This window comes from Tenrec ecaudatus, unplaced genomic scaffold (assembly GCF_050624435.1).
Source record: "Tenrec ecaudatus isolate mTenEca1 unplaced genomic scaffold, mTenEca1.hap1 Scaffold_370, whole genome shotgun sequence".
Classification (NCBI taxonomy): domain Eukaryota; kingdom Metazoa; phylum Chordata; class Mammalia; order Afrosoricida; family Tenrecidae; genus Tenrec; species Tenrec ecaudatus.
In genome coordinates this window covers 1-26916 of record NW_027459130.1, presented here as the reverse complement: position 1 = coordinate 26916, position 26916 = coordinate 1, and the positions used below count along the sequence as shown (strand labels likewise).

The following is a 26916-nucleotide window of genomic DNA, read 5'->3' as shown; positions in this document are numbered from 1 at the left end:
TTTGTCCACCTAGAAATTTACTGGCTGGCTCCCTACATGGAGAGTGAACATGGGCTCATTGGGGTCAAGTGAAACAGAGCCTGGACACCTTTATTCAGCTTCGAGCATTATTGTCTGTAGCTTCGATTTTTCTAGGCGAGGACTAGGCCCGTTTTGTCTAGTGGTGGCTCATCCGCCTCTCCTGGGCTTTTCAAGGCACTGATTTTTCCAATGTCACTGTTTTGTATAGTAGGTACCTGGATACTTCCTCAGGACTAGGCGAGTGAGAAGCAGGATATTAGGGTTAGCCATTCTTAGTTGAACCAAAACTGCTCTGGTCGTTCTCGCAAGCCTTCTGAACACCCATTTCCTTCATGACATTGACATTCCCTTGGGCGACGTCTGCACAGCCTACCTCCCCAATATCAGCTAGTTCATTTACACTTCCTAGCTACTTTATTTTCTTTTCATGGTGGCTTCTGTCATCCCCAAATGGCTTCACTCTTGTCAAAGCTGTTTCAGCTTTTCCCAGAGATCCTACACAGTCGCCATTGTAGCCGAGAGGTAACAGGATCTCTGACCATGACCAAGATGACACCCACCAGTCCAAACATGTGGAAGGGCGCTGCCTAGGGAGCTGGGTGAAGAGGCCTGGGAGTTAGCCCTGCCTGGTCCCGGGAGCCAAAAGTTTCCCTTTTCCCCTCCATTCCCTTTGCCTTTCTCCTGGTTTTTCAAACAAGCTGCTCTAGCCCTATAACGCCAAGCACAAAATTGTCATAATTCTTAATGAAAACGTATCTGGTACCCAAATTATAAATGTGACAATTTGGTCACATTTCAAAAACACTGAAAATTTTATGCTTTTAAAATATATTTTGAATGTCATATATATCGATAACTATGAAACTAAAGAATAAAAACCAAAAAAAAAATATTTCCTAAATTTAAAACTTGAGGCGTTATAGGGCTAGTGTTCTTCCAGATTTGGTTTGTTCCTTCTTACAGGCTGGTTTTCCGTGGCCCAGGCTTAGGCCAATGGCGTTCGGAAGCCTAGGCGGGGTCACTGTTACCTTTAGGCTTTCAGCGATGCTGCTTCAGGCACTTTTGGGGACAGCTCTTACTTAATACACAGCTCCTCTGCCATGATGTTCCAGCCAGAAATTCCAATTTCCCTTAAGGTTCCCTTTAGAGATTTGAGCATCAGCCCCGCCAGCAGGCGTCTTGGAGGGCCTTGGGGCCACCCAAGCAGTGGTCTTCCTAGCCTGTTGTCCAGAAAAATGGTTGGACCAAAAGTTTGCCCTCGGCGCCTAGTCCTTGACCCCTTCCCACGGACTGAGGCATGAGATTCAGGGCAACCCAGGGGTGCGCTCTCAAGTGGGGTTTATTGACCTGGAGGCAGCAAGCTGTCAATCGCCTCCTTGTTTTGTGCTTTCTAGATGGGACTTAGCAGCTTGATGCTGAGGAATTGCCCCCTTGCATGAATCGTGTCCAATTGGGATAGAGTTGATACAGAGAGGCTGGGCAAACAAAAGCTGATTGATTCACCTTGCAACTCTATTTGAACACAGTATCGTTTTGAGAAAGGAGAATGATGGGTAGAGAATGGTACGCTTTCCCATCCAACCGTGATTCACCGGGAACAGTTCGGTAGAGTGCCAGGAAAGTGGGCGGAGATGCCAGAACTTAGAGCACTTCTCCTCTCGAGGAGCAGTAGGAGACCTTCATCCCCAGTGCACCCAGGAACCCCTAAGGCAGGCGTCCTCAAACTGTGGTCCATGGGGCACATGTGGCGCGATGCCATTTATCCCACCCTCGGTGTGTTTTTGCTGCCACTGCCTGTCCTGCTTAGCAGCCGACTCGTGCAGTGTGCATAGGAATTTGACCATAGGTTTTTTGAAAACCATAGTCTGGCCCTCCAACGGTCGGAGAGACAATGAACTGGCCCCCCTGTGTAAACAATTTGAGGACCCCTGCCCTAAGGGATCCTGGACTTCAGGTCACTATTGTCCCAGCCCTGAACCCTCCCTGAACATTCTACCCCTAGTAGAGGCACCAGGGGCATTTGGTCCGCGGGTAACTTACAAGCCTTTTACTCAAATGGAACCCGAGAAAATTAAAAATGACACAGGCAGTTACTCTACTTTTGATCCCTGTTGACTCCGCCTGTAGCATCCCAATATTACAATTTAACCCTAAAACGCCGATCATAACCTTTCCCTAACATTTAATGAAATGAATATAAATGTATATATATTGATAACTATGAATGTAATGAATCAAAACGAAATTTTTTTTTTGCCCCCAAATTTAAAAGTGAAGCGTTATAGGGTTAAAAAGAAGGATGGTTCTTATCAGAGGGGCCAATGCCTTAGGATCATAAGTGAAGCGGTGATCCCACTGCACCCAGTAGTGCCCAAACCCTGGACCCCCCTAGGGGAAATTGTGAATGCTTTTACCCCCGTGCCAGTACTTAGAATGAACAAACACACACGCCTGATAATCCTAAGATTTTTACTTACTTCCTGTGATACTCACCTACTTTCAAGGGCACTCCCACCTCACAATCCTAGCCTTGTCTCAGTTAAACTGTTCACCCTTTTGTGCGTTTGTTGGTTTTTCCAGAAGTTCTCAAGTTACCAAAGCCCCTAATCCAAGTGTGCCAGCTCCAGGACCACCGTCTCCTGGACCACTTCAACCTTATCCATCCTAGCGCTGAATGGACAACCCCTCCCAGCAGAGCAGGAAGGGTGTGGACCCAAAGCCCCACTTCGCCCCTTTTGTGAGCAGGAAGTAGCTAGAGATGTCGTCGCCCAGTACCCCAAAGATTTGAGTCCACATCTCTTCAGGGTGGAATGTTAGGTAGCTGGCATAGGGACTGGGGTGTCCATTACACATGCTCAGAGGGCCCAGTTAGCGGCCCAGGAGGAGTGGCACACTGTGCGTGCTCAGAGGTCCAGGTTTCCGGCCAGGAAGGGCAGGTCCACCTGGGTGGGCGCTGCACCTGCATCGACCCACCTAGGCCAAGTATATTCAATTCAGCCACTAGGATCGACCAGGGTTGCCCACCACACCTCCCTAACTCTCCTAAACCTCACTTGGATCACAAACCAGGCTTTGGCGTGATTCTTTTTCACGCAGAACCAAGGACCGAGGGATATCTGTCCCCAGGGAGATCTGACCAACCCAGGAAAGCTCTTTGGAGGCAGCAGGAGTGGACGTGAGTGGCTGGTGGATACTGTTCAGATGCATGGCTTTCTGCTTGGAAGGGTTTTTAGTCTCGGCTGACAGGATCAGAGGAGGTAGTATGTCTGGATCACATAGTATCCATGTCCACAAATGAGCTGCCCATTCTAAAGTCCTGACAGTGCGTTTGGAAAACACTGTGCTTTGGAATGTCACTCCTTGCAGAGGGCAGTGGGAGGGGCTGGGACCCAGGTATGCTGCCCCTTACTCCCAGTTGCCGGTTTCTGGATCCTGATTATATCTCTCACAGGATCAGTTAGTGGGCTTGTTGTCGGCCTCAGGCTTTGTTCACCAAGGTCCTCCAGCTAGGTGGTGGTGTGTGTGCATGAGCAGAGGCTTCCTGCCAATCCCCCATGAGTTGAAGAGCTCCCCTGGTGTGGGCTCCGTGAAAGAGGTGCCCCAGACAGCAGGACTACCCAGGAGGGTGGGCCCTGCAGGAACCGGAGGGCCATTCCCCCTGTGGAATGACCTCAGAGCCCCGCCTCTCTCACTGTCCAGCTGCCGGGGCTGTGGACCCTAAGCTTCATGCCTCACATAGGAATAGACACAGGGTGAGGCGACTGCAGCACCTGCTTTTGCTGGTCTAATCCAGCCTGAGATCATCCTAGCATCAGCCCTCTGCCAGGGTCTTTTTTTCCCTCTCCTTTTATAGGGGCTCATACAACAAAAACCACAATATGTGCAAACACCTCTGATATAAGGCACATTTGTACATTCATTGCCCTCATTATTCTCAAAATATCTTCTCTTCACCCAAGCCCCTGGCCTCAGCTCCTCATTCCCCCCGCCCCCATTCTCACTACCCCTCCTCATAAATCCTTCATCATTTACTAATTATTATTTTGTCATAACTTGCACTGTCTGATGTCCCCCTTCACCCCCTTTTCTTTTGAGGTTTTATGTAGATCCTTGTCATCGGTTCCCTGGTGCCAGCCTACCCTCCCTCCACCCTCCCAGCATCCCCATTCATAACACTGGTCCTAAAGGGCTCATCCACCTTGAATTCCCTGTGTTTCTAGTTCCTACCTGTCCCAGTGTACATTCTCTGCTCTAGTCAGATTTGTAAGTTATAATTGGGATCTTGATAGTGAGGGGAGAGGAAGCATTGAGGAGCTAGAGGAAAGTTGTGTTTCACCATTGCTGTCTAGTACCCTGTGTAGGCTTGTCTCTTCCCCAAGACCTTACTTAAGGGAATGTCTAGTGTACTGCAAATGGGCTTTGGCTCTCTACCCAGCATTCCCTGCTCATTCGCAATGAGATTTTTTTGTGCTGATGATGCCTGATCCCTTTGATACCTCGTGATCGCACAGGCTGGTATGCTTATTCCATGTGGGCTCTGTTGTTTCTGAGCTACATGGCCGCTTGCTTACCCTTCAGGCCTTTAAGACCTCAGACGCCATATCTTTTGATAGCAGGGCACCATCAGCTTTCTTGACCACATTTGCTTATGCAACCGCTTAGACTTCAGGGAACGTGTCGGGAAGGTGAGCATCATAGAATGCCAATGTAATAGAACAAGGTATTCTTGCAATGAGAGAGTCCTTGAGTGGAGGCCCAAAGGCCATCTGCTACCTTAATAGGACACCTATAAAGATATGGACATAGGTGTATTTCCCCATGCTCACAGATAAATATATTTACATCTGTGCGTGCCTTTCTTTAGACCTCTATAACTGGCCCGTGCTTCCTAGGTCGCTCTGCTATTCCCTTTCATTTCCCTCTTGTGCCCACTGCCATGCTCAGTCTTCATTTGGGTTTCAGTAAATCCTCTTGGTTCCTTCACCCTTGATCACGCCCTACCAGGATTCCTACATCGACCTCACCACGGATTTGCATCCACTTGTTGTTCCCTTGTCTCTGGGTTTCTTGACATCACTCCCTTTCCCCCCAACTCCCTCTTTCCCGTGGCCCTCCCCCGAAGCCCTCCCCCGGTCCCCTTTTTCTCTCCTGCAGATTGTGCATCCAGCATCTCTTTTTAGACATACAGTAGAGGTAATAACATGCACAAACACAAGACAGAGCGAAAGCAAGCACCAAAAGAAAGAAAACAGCCAAAATCCAATGACCATCAAAGAAAACACAACTCCTCAAGAAAGGAAAGCTCGTTGTTAGTTCACGGACTGTTTGTTGGCCCTTAGCAGTGTGTTCCAGTCCAGTCTGTGCGGGCACCAAGTCCTGCCCCCAAAGTCCTCCTTTGGTATTCCCTGGGCACCTTGTTGCTCCACCTCCTTGCTCTTCTGCTGCACCCCCTTAGTGCTATGCCTCGGTGTGGCGGGATCCGTTCCTGCATTGTCTCTCCAGTGTTGTCCCTTCTAGGGCTATGGGTCTTTGAGGGACGTCGTGTCTCATCTTGGGCTGGCCATGTGGTCTTCTGTGTGGACTGTCTTCTCTGAGTGGGAACATCATCCTCAAGCCTGGTGGGCCAGGATGTGCTCCACTCTCCCCTCCTCCCCCTTTGTCTGCTCCGTATTCTCCATCAGATATGTCCCTCTCCCAGAGCTGCAGATTCAGTGCCATCCTATGAAAAAACATATTTGGTCGTGGGAGGGGGGCCTGGTGGGGGAGGATCTGCTCAGATCTTTCGAGGGTCCAGGAGAGGGTGACTGCTCAGCTGGGCACAGGCATATGGGGCTCTGAGCTCTGGCTCCAGACACTGGTTGGGAATGTGGCTTTGTTGTTAACCAGTTGTGTTCCTGTTGGTCAGTACCTGTGTCTTTTTGAGTGAGTTTTCTCATCTGGAAAGTAAAGGTATTCCAGGGTCTAGTGTCCCATGTCACTAAGTGATCGAGAGGGGTTAACCCGAACCTGATTCAAACCATGTGGACATGTCAGGCGCATTCTAGATCTGGGGTGGCGATTCAGAGTCCAGGACAATGATAATGTCCAAGAGGTGATATAGGTGGCTTTGTATTGAAACGGGAAGCCCACTGTGGAGGTTTTGTCCTTCCGCTGATGGCCACTTCAACTCCTGCTAAAAGAGTTTCACTGGCTCAACAGCCGAGCCGGGAGCCAGTGCCATGAAAACCATGTGGCTAACTGGGACATAGGGCAGAGAGACATTTTTTACCTTGATGGCTTGGGAAGCCCCCCAATCTCCATGCAAACCTTCTGGTGTGAGTACTTTGGAAGCAATCATAGGCTGACAGTAATTCCAATCTTCCCTTTGACCATGTGTCCGTTCTCTTTTTTGAACCTGAGAAGATGGCCCCTGTGTCCTCCAAGATATTTCCTGGCTGGCCCCCAACTTGGACAGTTAGCACGGGAACCTGGGGGCCAGTGAAACAGAGCCCTGAGACATTCCTTCAGCTTCCTCAAGCGTTATTGTCTCTCACTTGGGTTTTTCTAGGCGAGGACGAGGCCCGTCCTCTCTAGTGGAGGTTTGTCCGTCTCTCCTGGAGTTTTCAATGCAATGTTTTTTCCAATGTCTGTCTCTTCTGTAGTAGGCACCTGGATCCTTCCTTCCTCAGGGCTTGGCGGTGCCACAGGCCAGTCTCTCCGTGAGTGGGCCATGATCTCTTTTTCTGAGTCTCTGTTGTGTCTCATGGCAATTCCTAGTATTTTAGCTATTTCTTTGTCTCTGTCGTGGTAGGGTCATCTGTGTTGTGATACACCCAATAAGACACTTCTACCAAATCACGAAGATTGTTCCCTTCAAATGCTTCCCATTTCTTTTTCATGTCTGAGGCGGGCTGAGTAATAAAGGCAATACTTATTTCCCTCTTGTTTTTGGGGGCCTCTGGGTCATTGGGGGTACAAAGAACGCAGGCTTCCATCAGCCACTCTAAAAAGGCAGGCAGGCAGGCCGACAGACATTCGCTTGTAGGCGCCTGAAAATTCTCACTGACCTTAGATAAATGCATAGGTTTCCTAGTTGTCCCGCGGAGGCCCTGCAAGAGAGACTGGTGATACCTGGCTAAGCCCTCGGGGCCTTACTGGGAGTTTGGGTCCCACATTATTCGTGGAGTGGTAAAAAGAGTTTCTCTCCACTGGGGAGTGCCCGCTGGCTGACCATCAGTTCTATTGACTGCTTTCTGGGCCTCTCTCTGGAAGGGCTCCCCTTCCTCTGCTGTGAACAGCACCTGCAGAAGTGGCTGGCACTTGTCTGAGGTGGGCTGCTGCATGTGGAAAAGCTAGTCTAGCAAAGAAATCAGACCTTGTGGTTTCTCAGACAGGGGGTTTTGTTTATTCCAATTATGCAATCCTGGGGGAAAAAATGGGACATAGACCCAAAGAGGGACTCTTGGGGTTTCCCCAGGTGTTTGGGCTGCTTGCCTTAAGCAGAGAATGCTGCTGACCAGTGATCCTTCTTGGGGGGTGGAGAGGACATGCCAGCCCTAGTGCACGTGTTGGGGGGTGACTTTAAAAGAAGTGGTATTTCTCTTCCTTTTGCCCCCATGAACTGATAGGCAGGCAGCGGTCACAATGGGTCTTAAGCCAGCTCTCCCGCTCCTGAGTCGTCCTGCAAAGTGGGATAAAGAGGACGGGGATGGGGAGGGGAGGAGAGGGACGGCCTCCACTTTGGTGGCTTTAGGAATTTGGACCGGTTGTCTTTCCTGGTCATGCCATGTTTCGTGAAATCTTGGAGAAAAGAACCCATTCTGTTGGGGGAGGGAGTAAGTCATTTATATATGCTGGCTTACTAGTGGCCCTATCAAGTCACACATCAATTTTATCTAACCCTAACCCTAACCCTAACCCTAACCCTTACCCTTACCCTTACCCTTACCCTTACCCTTCAGAAGACCCCACCAGAAAGCCAGCCTTTGGTGGTGGTGGTGGTGGTGAGCCCTTTTCAGTATATAATGTCTGGCTCTACATTTTGCCAGACCTGTTAGATTGACTAAGTGCCCTTTTGGCATAGTGGTTACAAGTTGAGCTGACATCACAAAGGCCAGTAATTTGATACCACCATCAGCCCTGTGGCAGAAACCTGGTGCTTTCTGCTTCCATGGAGTTAGTCTTGGAGAGTCACAGGGACAGAGCTACCCTGTACCATAGGATCCTGTTCAACAGGGTCCCTCAGTATGAGCTAGTATTGACTTGATGGCCATGAGTTTAGAGGGCAATTTTGGCTTCCTTTTAAAAGGAACCTCATTCAGTGAACTGACTCTTTCTGGTCAATCCTTTCCTCTGACTCTGGTCTGAATGTAGCACCTCACCTGGGGAGTGAAGAGGTCTGAAGCTTGGAGCTGCCTCCCAATGAAAGAAAGTAAACCATGATAGTTCATAAAGGCACTTGTGTAAATTGTAAACCACCAACCTTGGCTTAATTCATTTTTTAATTGGATAGAAATACTCTAATTATGTTGATGACAAATAAACCAAACATATATATGTGGATACACACATACACACACACAAATACACACACACAAGACGGATGTTTAGGGGCATCTACCCAGCTCTGTCAGAGAGATTTGTCCCAGGTCTGGGCATAGGAGTCAGTCTTCTTGCATTTCAGTGTCTGGCTCTGTACCTGACCTTAAGCCTCATGACCTTGATCAGATTGCTTAACATCTCTGAGCCCTTTTGGCAACACCGTGTATCAGGGCTGAGAAGGGGCACTGAGTAAGCCCTGACACATGGTGGTGGAGGGACTCAGCCAAAATAAAGCATACAAGGGTAATGACAATGGCATTCTCTCCAGTGTGGGCCTCAGAGCAGCTCTGGTTCTAGAAAATCCCACAGAAATAATTTTACCAACCTGGGCCTTCAGCCCTCACACCAAACTTAACACGTTTCTAATCCACACAATGTTTACAGCTTTGGGATCTCATCCCTCTCCTTCTTCCAAGAGACCAAGGAGAATGGAGTGTTTGAGCAATATCCAGGCCACATGACCATCTTTCTCAGTTCTTAACTCACCTTTTCCTCTCTCAAGCACAACTTTAATGTTTCCATGAGTGTCCGTGGCTATGATAAAGAATACATGTTATGGGAGGTAATCAGGGCCTGCGTCTTCCATAAACCATTGCCAAAGACTCTTTACAGATAGGTAATGGTAGGCCCATATGTTTTACTTACCTATTGCTGCATAGTGACTTTCAATCCCACTCAGTGTATTATTTGCTCATAATTTTGTAATTTGAGGAAGGTTTGGCTGAGGCAGCACATCTCCACTCCACGTGGCATTGGCCAAACCAGCTCAAGCAGCGAGACCCGGCAAGATGGGTTTGCTTTGGTTCATAGGTCTAGGGCCTGGGTTCTTGCTGTTGCATTGGCTCCCCAATTTCCCTCCATGTGATCGTATCATGTGCTTGCCTTTAGCTTCCTCACAGCAGGGTGATTTTCAAGATAGATTTTTTTGTCAGGATAGTTGGGCTGTAGGCCCAGTGACAAAATCCCTTAAAGGGATTAAATTGAATGCATAATTTAATACGTGACTGCCAAATATCCCCCAGAGCACACAAGTTAAAACCACAAGACTTCTCCCTAAGAGAGGTTCCTTGTAGCTTTTGATTGTCTTCTAAGTCCCTTTTCCTTTTCCACAATAATGTCTGGGTTGCTTTATCAATCATCTTCTTTCTTTTTATGTAGCACTATCTCTGGCTGTTTAGTCCAAGCCAATGCAGTTCCTTCCCAAAGTTACTGGGTTTCCCTTGCACTGGATTACATGATGCATTCAATTTTATGAAAGCCATGTCCCCACATCTCTTTGAAATGGGTCCCTCTCTGTTTTAGGTTGCAATTCAGCCTATTTAGGCTGTAGCACAGCCTTCTGGAGACTCTTAGAAAAACTTTTGTGTACACGAGACTGTCTACAAGGCACTGGATTACATTCTTTTGTGATCTTAGTACAGGGCATGAAAGCTATCTTCTTGATCTGATCCAACGCAGAAGCCCTGCTCATGCCATTCCTATTATGGGACATTATTTTTGGCAAGAACGACTTGGGGTTGAAAAATAGGTTTTGTTAGGCAGATAGGCAGGAATGAGATGTCCATTGACGCATGCCCAGGAGAACCAAGCATAGAACAAAAGCCTAGGTTTTCCCGCTGGTGGGTACGGATGGGCGTTAAACCTGGATCAGCCCACCTGGGCCAGGTGATTGCAATTCAGCCAATGGGATCGACCTGGGGTCATTCACCATGCCTCCCCCCGGGAATCCTTGAAAAGGCAGGAGCGAGGGGGAGAAAGGAAAAACTGGAGACAGGAACTGGAGAGAGAACTTGAGAAAGAACATGAGACAGGTCTTTTTTTGGAGGAAAACTTAGGAGAGAGATCTTTGCGTGACCTCGAGCAGTCTCTGCCAGGCTGCATGGTGGGGAGCAATCCTAGGGGTGGCGCGTAAAACCTGAAACTTCTTTTAACTTTCATTAAACTCACTTGGATCACGAGCCAGGCTTTGGCGTGAATTCTTTCTCATGCAGAGCCAAGAACTGAGATGTAACTCTAGCCCGGAGAGAGATCTTACAGTTCATATTTAAGTCCAGCAAGTCCCTGCTCCTTCACAGTTCATATTTTCTGCTAAAAAAAGCACACAACTAAACCCCAAACAGAAGTAACTTCTTTAGCTTTTCTTTACCCTTCTGTAGTTTATAATTATTTGTCTGTTGCCTCCATTGTTAATGACGCTGAGAGTTCAGATTCTAGATAAAGCAGAAGAATGTCACTGCCACCTAAAATAGTTGCTCTTAGTGTTAGTTGGTGCCCAATCAATCCCTGCCCATCCACTCACTTGCTGCCATTGAGTCAATTCTGACTCATGGCAGCAGAGTATACTTGCCCTGGTAGGTTTCTGAGACTATACATCTGTACAGTAGAAAGCTTCAGCTTTCTCTCTCAGAGCAGCTGGTAGTATTGAACTGCTGACCTTATGGCTAGCAGGACAATATGTTACCAGGGATCCTTTTCAAGACTGTTCCCTTTCAGAAACAGATCACCAGGCCTGCTTTCCTAGGAACCTGTGGGTGGGTTTGAAGCATCAACCTTTTGGTTAATATGCAAGTGCTTAACAAATGGGCTTTATCGTGTATCTTTTGCCTAAAGAGTCACTTTCAATGGCCCTGGCTTGTTTCATGGGAAGGGCCAGTTCAGGGGCTCCCGGACAGATGGTGGGGTAGGATCCTTATTTAGTAGGGCCATATTGGGTGGGGCGGCAGGGAAGTGTGTGTGTGCTGTATGCGTGTGTAATCTGCATCTTTAACAAATGCCCCCCCCCACTCAAATGAGAAACACTGGCGCCAATTGTCCTCTGCCTCTCTTGCTACTGCCTTTTTTGGGATTTTTCTGGCTTTTAGCAGCCCTGGAGGCCCCTCCTATCTAGGCAGGAAAAGGAGCCAATAAATAAGTTCACACTAAGGTGCTAGAGAGTGATAACAGCTAATCCCTTCCAAGGGCAATTGCTCTCAGAAAGAAAGAAAAAAAAGAGAGAGAGAGAGAGAGCTCAGGGGGTTGGGGGGAGCAATTTAACTCCAATGAAGAGTGTCTCCTGGAAGAGTCCTACACTTTGTCGCTGCAATGGGAGTCATATATGAACATGTGTGTGTGTGAAACCCCTCACATCAGTCTCTTCTTCTGCTTTTGTGTAAATTGGACTTTAAACACATTCTCTAGGAAGTGTTTGAATGCCTCTGTTTATGGAAGCTTCTTGACAGAAGGGGGATTTTTATCTCTTTTGTTCAGTGAGAGAGCCCCAAGGTCTGGCATTTAATAAGTAAGTAGCAAGCTGGTTGAATGAATGAGTGAATGAGTGAGTGAGGTAAAGAAGCCTTCTGCAGCCTTCCAGGTCGAGACTGGCCCCCTCAGAAGCCTGGCTCTTGTCTAAAGTGAGGTACACCTCTCCCCCTTCCCATTTCATGCTTCCCCGTGGTCTGCCTGGGATTGAGCTGAAAAATGATTTTTCATGCATGTCATCCTAATTATATCATTATCCCTCACAGCAAAGCTCTCTGACCACCCTGAAGACCTGTATTTAATGTGAGGAAAGGTGATTTAATGGAGTGGAGAGCGCAGCATAAAACAGACAACCCTTTCAGAATAGCAGAGCAGGCTGTCCCTCCAAGGGGAAAGGGACAAAAAGGGAAAAGAAAAATGGCGAGGGAGGGGGGGGCAACTCTCACTCTCCTAATAGGCTGAAATAAGAAGTCATTTTGGTCAACTTCATCAGAAGACAAACCTGAAAGGGGCCCCTTGCCCTCCCCGCCAGTGCATAACTGACTTACCATGCATTTTACCGTGGAGCTGATTATGCGCTGAGTTGTGGCAGACGGGGAGAGTTTATTGACATATGGTCTCCCTTCACACCTTTTGTTACAGCCAGACATCAGGGACTGAGCTGCAGGATATTAAAGGATTTGGAAGCGTTATCAAGGAATGGTACATATTTATCAAAACCAGGGTGATATTACAAAGCTGGGTTGCTGCTACACCTGGGTGTGTTATGTGATTAAAAATAATGACAATGCATCCTCTTGATGGATTTTGCACCTGGGCAAATACTGAGCAGGTCTGCTGGACCACCCTTGGTCGAGAATTCACAGCTAACAACCCCTTTGGTCTCAGAAGAAAATTGTGGCTGCTAGCTCACACTTGGAATCCAGGTAGGGCAATGTTTAAGCACTTCACTGTTAACCGAAAGAGCAACACTTGGAATTCACCAGCTATCCCGAGTGAGAAAGATGTGACCATGTGCTGCCACAAAGATTACAGCCTTGGAAACCTTCCGTGAGGTTCTTTCCTGGCCTATAGGGTTGCTCGAGTCAGAATTGACTTGTCTTCCATGGCATTGAGCTGTTTTGAGTTTTGAATGGCTGAATTGGAGACTTCAGGATTGCAGGAAGATTTGAGAACAGCCTGAAATATGCAGGCGACCAGCCTTGCTTGCTGCAAGGGAAGAGGAGTTGAAGCACTTACTGATGAAGTTCAAAGATGATAGTCTTCAGTATGGATTACAACTCGAGGTTAAAAGAACAAGAATCCTCACCACTGAACCAATAAGCAACATGATAAACAGAGAAAAGATTTAAATGATGAAGCATTTCATCTTACTTGGACCCATCCACAACCAACGCTCATAGAAATATCTGTAAAGAAATCACTGGATAAATTGCTTTCAGTGAATTTGCTGCAAAAGGCCTTTTAAACATTTTTTTTGAACCAAGGTGACTTTGTCACCTTAAAAACTCAGGAGTATCCTATCCCAAGGCATGATTATTTTCATGTGGAAGCTGGAAAATGCATAAGGAAGTCCCATGAGAAGAATTGATGCATTTGAAATATGGTCCTGGTGAGGAATATTGAATACACCAAGGAACTTCTAGGAGAACAAACAAATCCATGTTGAAAGAACTACAGCCAGATTGATTCTTAGAAGCGAGGATGGTGACATTTGGCTTCATGTACTTTGGGTGTTATCAGGAGGGACCAGTCCCTGGAGTTGGACAGCATGCTTGGTCAAGACAAAAGGAGGACAAACCTCCACAAGATGAGTTGACACAGTGGCTCAAATGTAGGAATGGCTGTGAGAAATGCGCAGGGCAGCGTGTTGTTTTGTTATGCTGTACATAGAGTGGCCATGAATTGGAACCAAATTGACAGCACCTGGTTACGCAATGGACTAATGGCAAGATCAACCATTCAAAACCACCAGCCACTCCTCAAGAGAAAGATGAGGCTTTTTTACTCCTGTAAAGAGTCACAGTGTCAGAAAGTCACAGGGGGAATTCTACCCTGTCATATAGGGTCACTGTGAATCGGCATCGACTCTACGGACGTGAACGGCAACAACAACAACAACAAACGCACTAATGGTGGCTGGGTACATGTGCAGACACCCATCCACTCGCACTGGAGCTAAGTTAGTGGTTTCAGCAGGAAGCTTACCTCGGTGGTTTCCAGAACTCCCCTGGGCTGAACCAATTTACACCAGGTCTTTCAAATATTCCTGGTACCCCGGGCATCTCTCATTTCCCAGAGTTGGTTGCATGACTTAAGGCCTGATGATCATGGGGCCACATGAAGGACGCCTATGTGCTCCAACCACTGCCTTCCTAGAGAGTGCTGTGGACAATTGCCTTCAAGTCAGCCAGCTGACTCATGCGGACTCCATGCGCTACAGAACTCAATGCCCACTGGTCCTACCCCATTCCTTCAATGGGTTGTAGATTTGACCCCTTGTCAGCTGGGGGGTTTTCAGTGGCTGATGGCTTGAAGGAGTTCACCAGGCCTTTCCTCCTAGTCTGTCTGTAGGCAGAAAACATCGCTAAAATCTGTTCAGCATCATAGCAATATACCAGCCTCCACTAGCAGTTAGGTGGTAGCTGTAACAGGAGGCGCACTGGCCAAGAATCAAACCCAAATTTCCTGCATGGCTAGTGAGAATTCTGCCATGGAACCACCATTTCCTCTCTCCTGGTTTCTAGTGTTTATGTATATAAGATTTCAGTACCTTCTAACAAGCAGTAAGTAAGACTGCACCACGGGTCACCTCTATTTAGCTCTCCCCCAAATTTTTCCACATGAATTATAAAGTGTGTGACAGTTGTAATATGTTTCTCTTTTTAAAAATTGCTGGGTGAACTTAAAACAGCACAAGGAAGTGCCAGCAGAGCAAAATGATACCCACCTGCTTATTTATCTTAAGAGAAGAAAAGTCTTGAATGCATTCACTCAGGTGAAAATATCATTCATGGAAAGAAGTGCCTAATGGTCACCAGGACCCATGGTTAATCCAGGCGTGGTCATCTGATTCCAATCGATCAGACCTAGCTATAAATCACTTATATGTCTGGGTAATTAAAAGCAAATATAAATTTTCAAAAAAAATAACGTTGCATGGGATAGAAAGAGAATACATAACAACATCAGACATAAATATGCCTCAAGACAAACTCATTGTGCACATCAAGAATACATAATGGCTCTTGCTAAGATGCGTTTCCCACTAGACCCTACCCCAAGCCAGTAAAAGCCAGAAACTCTACAGGACACTGTGGATTGTACTACTCTGAAATGGGAGCTGTGTCTCTAGACCGAATTTGGGGCTGTTCGTGCTGAGGACTCACCAATACCTGCTGCAGTGACAACAGTCCAGGTGAGAATAAGGAAATCTGGATGACAGCCAGGATATAGGAGCACTGAGACCTCAAATTGCTTCTAGGCGAGCATGGCCTAATGGGCTTCCATTTCTGCACCTCTGGCAGGAGGAGTTTGTTCTGGAAAGTAATGGTTTCTAAGGAAGTATTTCTTAAACTTTCACATGCATGCACTTACCCAGGTTCCTGGAAATCGGGCTGGGGGGCAGATTCTGATTTTGTGGGTTCAGGGTGGGGTCTAGGATCCAGCAGTTCTAGAGGCCCTGGTACTCTTGGGCTGTTAACCACAAGGAGAGTAGTCCTAAACCACCAGCCACTCCTTGGGAGAAATATGAGGCTGTAGACTCCGGGCAAGAGTGACAGTCTGGGAAACCCACAAGGGCAGTTCTGCCCTGTCCTGTAGGGTCTATATGAGTCAGCATCAACTCGATGGCATTAGCATGGGAGAAGCTAATGCTGATGTTGTTGTTTCCTTGACCTATCATACTTTGAGTGGCAAAGTCCCAAGGGCCTTCCCGGATGTGATGGCCAAAAACAGTAGTGTTCACCCTTGGTCATACTTTGGAATCCCTTAGGAGCTTTCAAGCCTCCCATTGGCCTGCCCCCATCCCAGACCAATGAAGCAAGGCTTAGTGGAAGCAGGATTCAGGTCACGGTCAGTGAGAAAGCCCCCTTGGCAATGCCAACGTACAGCCAGTGCAGAGTCGAAATGGTCGACGACTCCACATGGTTCCATATACTTTGGTGAAGCCAGCTGTTTGGGCAAGGTTTTCAGAGTTACCACCCATGTAGACTTGTTGGTGATAGTGCATTAAATAGAGCACATGCAGTGCATTGCATGAGTGGCCCATGTCATGCAACCACATCAGGGGGATGTTGAGCCAATTTCTCTGGGAAACCAAGGGTGTTGGCTCCATCCTGATCGTTGGCAGGGTAATGGACTGACACAGAGGAAACTCATTCTCTTTGTGGCGGTGCACTAATGGGTTCTTCACAGAAGGCCAAGTCCATGGCTTCGGATGCAGATGCTCACAGGGCTGAGGGAGCAGGTCAAATCCTAAGTCCGAGGTGGGTGTTTGCATATTTACATGCCCTCACTGCCATCAAGTCCATTCCAACTCACAGGCCCATGGGACTGAGTAAAATGGCCCCCGTGGGTTTCTGAGACTGTGATTCTTTAGAGGAGTAGAAAATCTCCTCTTTCTCCAGAGGAGCGGTTGGTCATTCAAACTGCTGACCTTGAGATTAACAGTCCAACTCCTGACCGCTCTTGCCGCCGTCAGAATTCTATTTATATACACAAGTATATATATATATATATATATATATATATATATATATATATATATATATATATATATATATATATATATATCCTTTCCCAAAAGAACTCCACATTTTCAAATCATTCTTGACACTCATGGCCTTTTTTCCTTTATAGCCATGCCTTTGGTTGAAACACAGATATAAGAGAAATATTTATCTACTTATAGGAGTACAAAAGGAGCTTTGGTGGCATAGTGTTTGCATGTTGGGCTGCTAACACCAAAGTCAGCACTTTGAAACCACCAGCCACTCCGTGGGAAGAAGAGTCTGTCTACTCCTATAAAGAGTTACAGTCTCAGAAACTCACAGGGACAGATCTACTCTGCCTCACAGGGTCACTATGAGTCAGCATCACCTCCCTGGCAGTGAGGTAGATTTTGGTTTCATAGAGATACAAGTCAGTCCTGAGCTGCTAAAGACAAGGTTGGCAGTTTGAACCCACCAGCTGCAGAGAAAGAGGAGGCTTTCTATTCCCATAAGGAGCTACAGTTTCTGAAATACCCACAGGGGAAATTTTAACCTCTCCTGTAGGATCAATATGAGTCAGAATCGACTTATCGGTGGTGAGCAAGTGGAGGGGACCCTAAACAGGTTCCGGTGGACCTTAAGAGTTCTACTCATTGTGCATGCTCTGTAAAATGTAAACCAAGATTTTACTTTTGCAAACATTATTTTTTCTAAACACGTCTAACTGTGAAACTATACTCGCATGCGGGTCTTTGAACCTGGTCAGTGGTCTGGGGAAGTGAAGGGCCCTGACATCCTTTATTGTTGTTAGTGCTGTCCAGTCATTCTGACATCACAGGGACCTTCTTTGCAACACAAGGCAGCACTGTCCGGTCCTTTGCCAGCCTCAGGAGTAGTATGTTGGAGCCCATGGTTTCAGCTACCGTGTCCTCCAGTTCACCAAGGAGTTTCCTCTTTGTGCTGCTTACTAAACCCGTTTCTGAGGAGTCCATTCCAACTCACGGTGACGCCGTGTGGGTCAGCACCACGGGACCCCACAGAGCTTTCAAAGGCTGGTCGTTCAGAAGTCAATCAGCAGGCCTTTCTCCTGAGGGGCCTTGGATTTGAACCGCAAACCTTTTAATCAGCAGTGGTTGAGCGCGCTAACTGTTCACATTACCCGGGGACACCCAACCCTTCTTACCCTCATCGCTTCATAGGTGATCCATCTCCAATCCAAGAGGGCAGAGAAGATAGATAATACAGCCTGAGCTGCATATGTCACGTCCAAACTTTTCGGTGTCATGGAACAAATAGCCAAAAACCTTGATGAAATGGCTGGGAAAACTCAGTCCAAATCATTCCAAAGAAATGAGTAGCGGTGCACTCTTGGGAACTTGTGCTGTGACAGCAGCCACCAGGAAGACCCCGGGAGTCCAGAGCCTTGCCACCCTAAATATGGTCACAGACTAGCAACATCAGGAGCTTGTTAGAAGTGCAAATTCTCAAGCCCTACACAAGGTCCACTGAACCAGCGTTTGCAATTTACCAAGACCACCAATGGATCGGGGTACCTGTGAAAACCAAACCAAACCCATACTCACTGCTGTCCAGTCGAGTCAGACTCAGAGCAGCCCTATGGGCCAGGGTAGAGCTACCACTGTGCATTCCCAAGACTGTAATTCTTTAAAGGAGCAGACAGCTTGTTGTTCTCCTTCAGAATGCCTGCTAATTTAGAACTGCTAGTTTGGTGGTTAGCAGCCCACTGCCTAACCGCTAGGCCACCAGGGCTCATTTTGTGCTTGTGAGAGGTCAAGCAAATACCATTAGTAACTAGAGAAGAACTTGGAAGAAGAAGAGCAGGGTCGGAACTGTGAGTCAATTTGGTCATTAGCACATTTCTGTGTTCACTTATTCTGTTCCTTCCCTTGTATATTCAGTCAACAATTCTTCTTTGAACATCACCTCTGAGCCAGGATCTGTGATATGCTAATTAAGTTGGTTTAGGAAAGGGGTCTGCCTAAGTGACTCCTGCTTCCTGGCTTTTCCTGCTTCCAGATCCCCTCTCTTTACTTCCTTCCACATTAGAAGCACAACCTTACATGTGCAGCTGATCCCTAGTTCAGGACCGGAAGTTACGTGTTGGCATGCATGCTCATAGCTCGCTCAGTGGGAGTGCAAAAAGTCAATTCCTTCAAGAGCCTAGCACAGTCTGTAAGGTTGGGATGGTGTTAAAAGTGGTGGGTTTGGTGTTAGTTCCCGTTGAGCCCATTCTGCACAGGATGCCTTCATGTGACAGAGTAGAAATGTCCCTATTGGGTTTCGTAGTCTGTCATCGTTACCAAAGGAGCCCCGGGGGATACTTTAAGGGAAGTGTTAGACTGTCAACTGCAAAGTCAGGGGTTCACACCTACCAGCTGCTCCGCAGGAGACAGATGAGGCCCTCTGCTCCCATGAAGATTTACAGCCTCAGAATCCCATGATTTGGTTGCTATGAGCCAGGGTTGGTTCCATGACAGACCCAAAGCCCACTTTCTATCGAGTTGATTCCAACTCATGGTGATCTTATATACTGTTGTTGCTGTCGGGTGCCATTGAGTGGTTTCTGACCCAAAGTGACCCTATGCACAACAGAACCAAACACTTCCAGGTCCTGCACCATCATCACATTTGTTCTCTGCCTGAGTCCATTGATGCAGCCACGGTGTCAATCCAGCTCATCGAGGGCCTTCCTCTATTGTGCTGCCCCTCCACTTTACCAAGCAGGATGTCCTTCTCCAGGCAATATGTCCAACATATTTGGGAGGCAAAATCTTGCCATATATGCTGTCAAGGGCACTCTGGCCTGACTTCTTCCAAGTCAGATTAGGTTGTTCGTTTAGTAGTCCATGGCAGGGTAGAATTTTCCCTATAGGTTTCTGAGATATTATGTCTCTATAGGAATAGATAGCTTCATCTTTCTCCCACAGTGAAGCTGGTGGGTTAGAACTGTTGACTTTGCATTTAGTAGCTCTGTGAGTAGCCCGCTATGTCACCAGAGGTCCTTTGCGTTTGATGGCAGTGGGGTGGAATGTTTACAATGGCAAGACCTTTTTCTCATGTGTTGCTACTGACCGCGGTCTAAAGCCCAAGTGCTTAGCCATTGGGCCACCAGGATTCTTCGTGGTAAGGATGTGTTCCTGCCAAAGTTCATGAACACTACACAGCAGTGGGGTTTTGGAACTGCTAGGTAGTTTACCTTAGGGACTGAGGCATCCATTACGCATGGTCAGCAGTCTGAGCCTTTGTCCCATGAACGAGTGGTACACCGCGCATGCTCAAAGGCTCAGGTTCCCAGCCAGGAAGGGGAGGTACACCTGGCTGTGTTCTGCACCTGAATTGGCCCAACAAGGCCAGGTGAATTCAGTTCAGCCAATGAGTTCAACCAGGGTCACCAGCACGCCCCACCTCTGGGAGTGATTTAAAAGGCAGGAGCACAGATCAAACCTCGTGATTTTCAGGGAAGCTTCTAAGGAGATGCACATTTCTGAAGAGCCCTGCAGGTGCCTTTATAAACCTGAAACTTCTTCTAATTCTCATAAAACTCACTTGGATCACAAACTAGGCTTGGAGGTGAATGCTTTCTCGTGTGTAGCCAAGGAGCAAGGTATATCTCTATCCTGAGAGATCTCACAGAACCATTGATTGCCTTGGCATGTTTTGGAGTCCTGATGGTGTCATGGTTATGCTTTGTGCAACAGTTTAAAACCACTAGCCACTCCACAAGGGAAAGATGGGGCTTTCTATTCCTATAAAGAGATACATCCTCAGTAACTCACAGGGGAATTCTACCCTGTCCTATAGGGTTGTTATGAGTCAGCATTGACTCAATGGCAGTGAGTGAGTGCCCTGGCAAGTAAGCCTTGGGTATCTACATTGACTCTCAGTTTCTGGTTAGCTTTTCACCACTTCACCCCATGAACGTGAACTGTAGTGGATGAGGGTTGGGAGCTCTGGCTCTGGGGCTGCTTGCTTGAATTTTTACATCATGGCCCTGCCCGTGATGGGACCTTTGACAGTTGGGCAAATGAGCTCAAGCCCGAGTTTCCTTTTCTGCAGCATAGGCTGAGGAAGGAGATGTCTTCTTTCTTGTGTGCTAACTGACTTTTACCAGTTAGTATGAATTAGATCTTTCCACGAGGAAGATCAGGGAGAAGGGGGAAGGATGAAGCAACTTGGATAGAGGTGAAGGCAGCGTGAGGGGTCAGAGAGAGATGAAAGGACCACCATGTCACCTTTGACTACTCTTAGTGAGGCTGGCTTGGAGTGCAGGAAACGGGGAGAGTGAGGACACGGGCTAAAGGCAGTGCTCATTCATTACTTCCGGGCAGAGTTCAGCCTTTGGCATGTTTGTTGGATGCTGGCGCTGTGTTCATCCAATGAAACTTCAAACTTCTGTCCTCTCATTAACCCTTTGTATCTCCTTTGTTCATGATTTAGAACTTCTATTCTCGGGTTCTCATTAGAGCCCCAGGAAATCAGAAGTCACAAGTCACTTCTGTTTACAGAGAGGCCCCCAGCATGCAAAGGCAGGAGGGTGTGTTAACAGCACACCGGTCCAGTGGCTGGTCACGCCCATGCAGTACATTCTCCATCCCTTAGCTCAACAAAAGGAAAATCACCAAAGAAAAACAATTTTCTTTTTCATGGATATTTACTTTTTCAGTTCCCTCCCCCACCCATAATCTGTGTGAATTACAATAGAACACGCACACAAACACATACACACAATTTTCTGCCAGAATGTGTTACTCCAGTACATTCTACCCTCCTCCCTCACTGCCTCCTACCCTTTTTTCTCCTATCTACTCTCTTGCCATGACACCCAATGGACAGGTAGGGGAATTCAAATTAGACCACAGTCTCAAATGTAGTTTAAAGCTCACTCACGCACTGCTATTGTGCCAGTTCTGACTCATAGTTACAGGATACAACTGTCCTTGTGGATTTCTGAAACAACAATTCTTTGTGGGAGTTGAAAGCTGCCCTTCCTACAGGAATGCAGCAGGTGCGTTTGAACTGCCAACCCTGCAGTTAACAGGCCAATGTGAAGGGATTTTGCCACTTTGCCACCAAGGATCCTAGCATGAGGAGAACATTTATTAAATCTTCCATGGTACACAGGCAAGGGGGAGACCTGAACTACAGCTCTCGGGATTCTTGGTGCCTCGCTGTGGACAGTTCCAGCCGCATCGGATCCAGGCTTCCCAAGATTTGCAGAGCCACCAGCATAGTCTTTGCTCCTCTCCAGGATTCACAATTGCTTCCTGGTTGCTCAGGTATGTAGGAGTTTAGTGGTTCTCTAATGCAATCATCCCATTTTGCAAAGAAGATGCTGATGCCCAGACCGGGGAGAAGATTATCTGAGGCCACTGAGAAGGACACCATCACCTCAAGTCCTTCTGAACCCCCACAAGTTTCTGCCAACAGCACTGAGCTCTGGGTTACCTACTCAGTCTTTTGAAGCCTTAGCCAGCTGATGCAGCTGCCAGTTGGATTGATCAGGGTATGTGACCCAGAGCTCCTTAGAACGCGCCCCCCCCTAAATGCAAATTTACTGCCATAGAGTTGATACTGACTCATAATGACCCTATAAGACAGGGTAGAACTTCCCCTGTAGGTTTCTGAGACTAACTTTCAGCCTTTCTCCTGAGAAGTGGCTGGTTGTGTGGTGGTTTAGATCTTGCAGTTAGCAGCCTTTTAGCATGAGAGGTAGGGTCACATTTCTGCTCTGATTATGCTCCATTTTCTGAGATGCCAGTGCCGAGGCTCCCCCCCTGCAGGTAGCAGTGAGATTTTTCTCACTAAACTGCGCTGGATGGGAAACTTGGGGCAAGTAGTGCATCACAGCCAAGGAAGATCTCATTGATAGTGCAGTACTTGAATAAGGTAGGAAGACACAGGAGTGGCCATGTGGCGGTGGGGAAAGTGTTCCAGGTAGGAGACAGTCAGTGCAAAAGGCCTTGTGATTGGGTTCTCCAAGCTTCTTCCTGGAACAGCAAGGAGACCAATGTGAGTGGGGCATGACACTCTGTGTAGTGAAGAAAGATGATCACTGTGTGGGCCTCCTGTATGATTGAGAAGCCAAGGGGAATTTTTAAACCCTAAGCCAGATCAATGCTCAAGGAAGCATCAGTCAAGACATCAAATGACACGTTGCATTGGCTAAATATGCTACACCAGATCTTTTAAAAAGACTGAAGATCAAGGATGTTACTTTGAGGACACTGCCTGATCTTGTGCCAAATCTCGCCTTGGTTGTTAGGTTGGAGTCCATTGTTGCAGCCATGGTGTCAGCCCATCTCCTTGATGGTCAGTCTCTTTTCTTGTGGACCTTCAGTTTTACCAAGCATGATGTCCCTTTCCATGGACTGGTCTTTCCTGATAAAATGTAGTAGCTACCAGGTTGGATGTCATGCCTTTAGAACAGTGGTTCTCAACCTTCCTAATGTTGTGACACTTTCATATAGTTCCTCATATGTGGTGCTCCCCCCAACTATAAAATTATTTTTGTTGCTACTTCATAACTATAATATTGCTACTGTGATGAATCGGATGACCCCTGTGAAAGCATTGTTCGACCCCCCCTCCCCATGGGGGTCGCGACCCACAGGTTGAGAATCACTGCTCTGGAACATTTTCATCATAGAAGAGAGTTCGGTTGCACAGCTCTGAGTTAGAGGGTGAGACGCGTTATTTGACATTCATTTGCTGATGTGTTTGCGAACCCAGTGGAAACACCCGGGAATGAGCATCTTCTTTAGCCATATTCCTGGATCATTCAAATGCCATCTCCCCTGTGAATGCCTCACTCCATCCTTGGCTTTCCATACTTGCCATATGAAAATGGGATAATATTTCAATACTTAGCATTATATATAACCCAGTATTTGGTAGTCTGCCTCAAACAGATGCGAGTCTCTCTCTTTTTCTACTAATATTTAATTTTGATATGTGAAAACATACAAAGAAAAATCTGTTCCATTTCAACCCTTTCTGGACACAATGTTCAGTGACATTGGTCACACTCTTCATATTGAATTAACATTCTTTTTCTTTCTATTCTAGGTGTTTCTTTTTACTTAATCTCTCTGCCACAACCCTCTCACATATATTTTGACTTATCTGTAGCCCATTTAGTTTTGTGCTGATTTTTTAAAGACTGCAATACTCAAGGATGCAATCCTTTAAGAGCTAAATTGTTATTTAGTTTAAAGATGACTTCAGGGGACAGTTTCAATTCAAGGTTTGAAGAGTAACTCAGGGTCATAGTCTCTGGGACTCTTCCAGTTAAGTAAGTCTAGATAATTAAAGAATTTTAAATTATGTTCCACAAGGTTCTCCCTTTCTACCAGCATCCTTAGGAATCATGGTGCTATGGTGCCTGCTAACCTCAAAGTCAATAGTTGAAACCACCAGCCACTCTGCAGGGGAAAGCAAAGGCTTTCTGTTTCCTTAAAGAATAGCAAGCGAGGAAACCACAGGGGGTGTTCTATACTGAGTCAAAATTGACTCCATGGCAGTGAGTTTATGTTGTTATCGAAAAAAGAACACATTTTAATGGGGGCTCTGACAGGTAATATAACAATCCATAAATCAATTAGATCAAGCGAGTTTGTACATATGCTGCCACCATCATTTTCTAAACACTATCATTCTACTTGACCCCTTTGATATCAGCTCCTGTTTTTTCCCTCTCTCCTCAACCCTCACACCCGTACTAAATTATATATAAATTAATATCTTTATACACACTGTCTTCTGTGTCCCTCTACCCATATTAATGTTATTCGGCCCCTAGGCTGTGTGTGTGTGTTCTAAATCCATCATTGTTATAAGTTCCCTTTTCCTCCCCTTCCCTACACAGCCACCCTGTGCCCTCATGGTATCTGAGTCAGTTCGAGTTGACCAGAGAAGCACATTCATAAACACTCATGTGTCCTAAAAAAGCTTTATATAGAAGAATAATTGTATATTAAGAAAACATCCCAGCCCAGTGCAGACCACGTACATAAGTACGAAATTAACCCATATATCAAATAACAGTGTGTAAATTTTTTTCAGACTTATGCAACACATGCAATGACACCAAGTGCTGGAAGATCACAGGGCAGTCGGTGGAATGTCTTATGGACCCAGTGGAGGTGGAAAGTGGCATGGCTCTCCACATGACTCCTCCCCGTTCAAGGCTCTGGCTGCCGTCAATGTAGATCCATGTATCTTGTCAGCAGGAATATCAAGTCATGGGTGTCTCTCACCCCCAGGAAAGAATACAGAAGTTGCCAGAATCCTCAAGAGAAGGCCATGCCCACATTGAGACCTCACTGGCTATGGCCTGAGTGACAGTCTGGACTCCACCCCTATGCAAGATGATGGGAGATTAAAAAGCTACCACTGTATCGCTACTCCCATTGCTGTTCCTGAGGATTTTATCTGTCCTGGATTCCGTGCGTGGTTGCTATATTTTTTTAATGATTTTTCTTTCGGCATCTATCTGTGGTGTCCCTGATCTGAATGCCCTGATGCAGTATCTGTGAGTCTCCTGTGAGCAGGGACTGTGTTCTCTACATCTGGGTCTTCTTAAAGCTTTGCAAAATGTTGTCATTTGAATAACACTCAATAAATATTTGTTGAAGGAATGGCATTGCAGGTGACAGTCAGTACCTATTCTCCCATCAGTTTTATGGTTGGCAGTCTTTTTCCTCTCAGACATATAGCTGAATCATTACAATGTGAGGGTCTGAGCCTGGTTATATTATTGGGACATGTAGTCAAAAGGCAAAATATGTTTGCCTAAAGCACCTTTTGAGTATGATGTTTCAATAAAATGAATTGGACAGATCCTGGCAGCAGACATGTTTCAGCCGCTCACAAGGTATGTGGCTTTGGGTAGTGTACCCTAAGCTCTGAATTCAAGGTAAGTAGTTTCAATGGTCAATTGCATGTGAGAGCTGGACAGTGAGTAAGGAAAACTGAAGAAGAATCAATGCATGTGAATGATGTGCAAACAATACCGAAAGTCGTCTGGGCTGTCAGAAGAACAAGCAAATCCCTCTTGGAGAAAGCACGGCCAGAATGCCCCTTAGAAGTGAGGATGGCAAGTCTTCATCTCACATCCATTGGACATGCTATCAGGAGAGACTGGTTCTTAAGAAAGGACATAATGCTTGTTAAAGTACAGGGGCAGCAAGAGGGAAGAAGACCCTTGATAAGATGGATGTCCACAGTGGCCACAGCAATGGACTCAACATGGACCAACGACTGTGGTGATGACACAAGAGCAGGCAGGGTTTCATTCCGTTGTACAGTTCCGGTCTCTGGTACAAAGGAAAATAACTTGCCCTATCCTGTGGGGTCGAGGCTATTGTGCCTGCTCTGTATTTTGTCCTAAGGTCTTGCAGTGTTGTTCTTTATACAGTGTTGTTGTTATTAGCTGCTTTTCTGTCCATTTTGACTCATAGCGACTCCCATACATTTCAGAGTAGAACTGTTCCATAGGGTTTTTAAGGCTGTGACCTTTTGGAAGCAGATTTTCAGGCCTACCTTCCTTAGGCACCTCTTGGATTCTGGGTGGGATTTAACTGCCGACCTCCTGGGTGCTAGTCAAACAATACCCAGGGAGTCCTCCCACTGAATAGTGTGAGTGTATTCCCACCTAGGGTGCTCCTCTTCCAGTACTTGTTTGGACGGTATTCTCTTTTGATCCATAGGGTTCCATGGACTCATTTTCAGTAGTACATCATCAGGTCTTTCTTCCCAGTGTGTCCTAGCTTGGATGCTCTGGTGAAGCGTGTCCAGAGTGGCTTGCTCTGGTTATAATTGTAGCTGGTGACACCGCTTACAGCAATCAAAGCTATAGACAAATGACAACATGATGACAAACTGACAGATGGGTGGCAGCCTAGGGAAGGAATGATCAACACAACACAACCTGAGTGGAAATCGAGCTATGGAGTCTCTGAGAGTCCAGGCTCTTCGTCCTGGCACAGCCTGGGGCAGGGCCTGGAGCCAGGAACTGTGGCTGCTGGGGTGAGGACCCCCAGCTTCCCCACTTGGCATTCCCTCCCCAAACACAGCGGGCAGCCTGTGGGAATTGTCTTTCCCCTTGCACATGACGGCACTGACGAGCATAACGCAACCCTGCTGGTGGTTAATGACTGGTGACATTTTGAGGCCGCTGCCCACCTTTGGTTGAGGGAATTTGCCAATGCTCGGAAGTTGTTGAGCTCTAACGAAATGCAACCCCTGCAAGCAAGCACTGAGTCAAGTGCACGAGGTGTGGGGCACTCTGACATCCCCGTGTGACCGTGAAAAGCAGGCTGTGGAGCAGTGGTGGCTGCTGAGGCTC

The 26916-nt window shown here is 46.9% G+C and overlaps 1 protein-coding gene across 1 annotated transcript in view; it reads left to right on the top strand.

Annotated features, from left to right (window-relative positions):
• LOC142436502 (thyrotropin-releasing hormone-degrading ectoenzyme-like) overlaps positions 1–25134 on the top strand; it is a 283596-nt gene extending 258462 nt beyond the window's left edge. Inside the window, exon 7 of the mRNA XM_075540114.1 lies at positions 24633–25134. Coding sequence (XP_075396229.1) covers positions 24633–24654 — 22 coding nt within the window. The 3' untranslated portion in view covers positions 24655–25134. The remainder of the gene's footprint in view (positions 1–24632) is intronic.
• The last annotated feature ends 1782 nt before the right edge of the window (positions 25135–26916 follow it).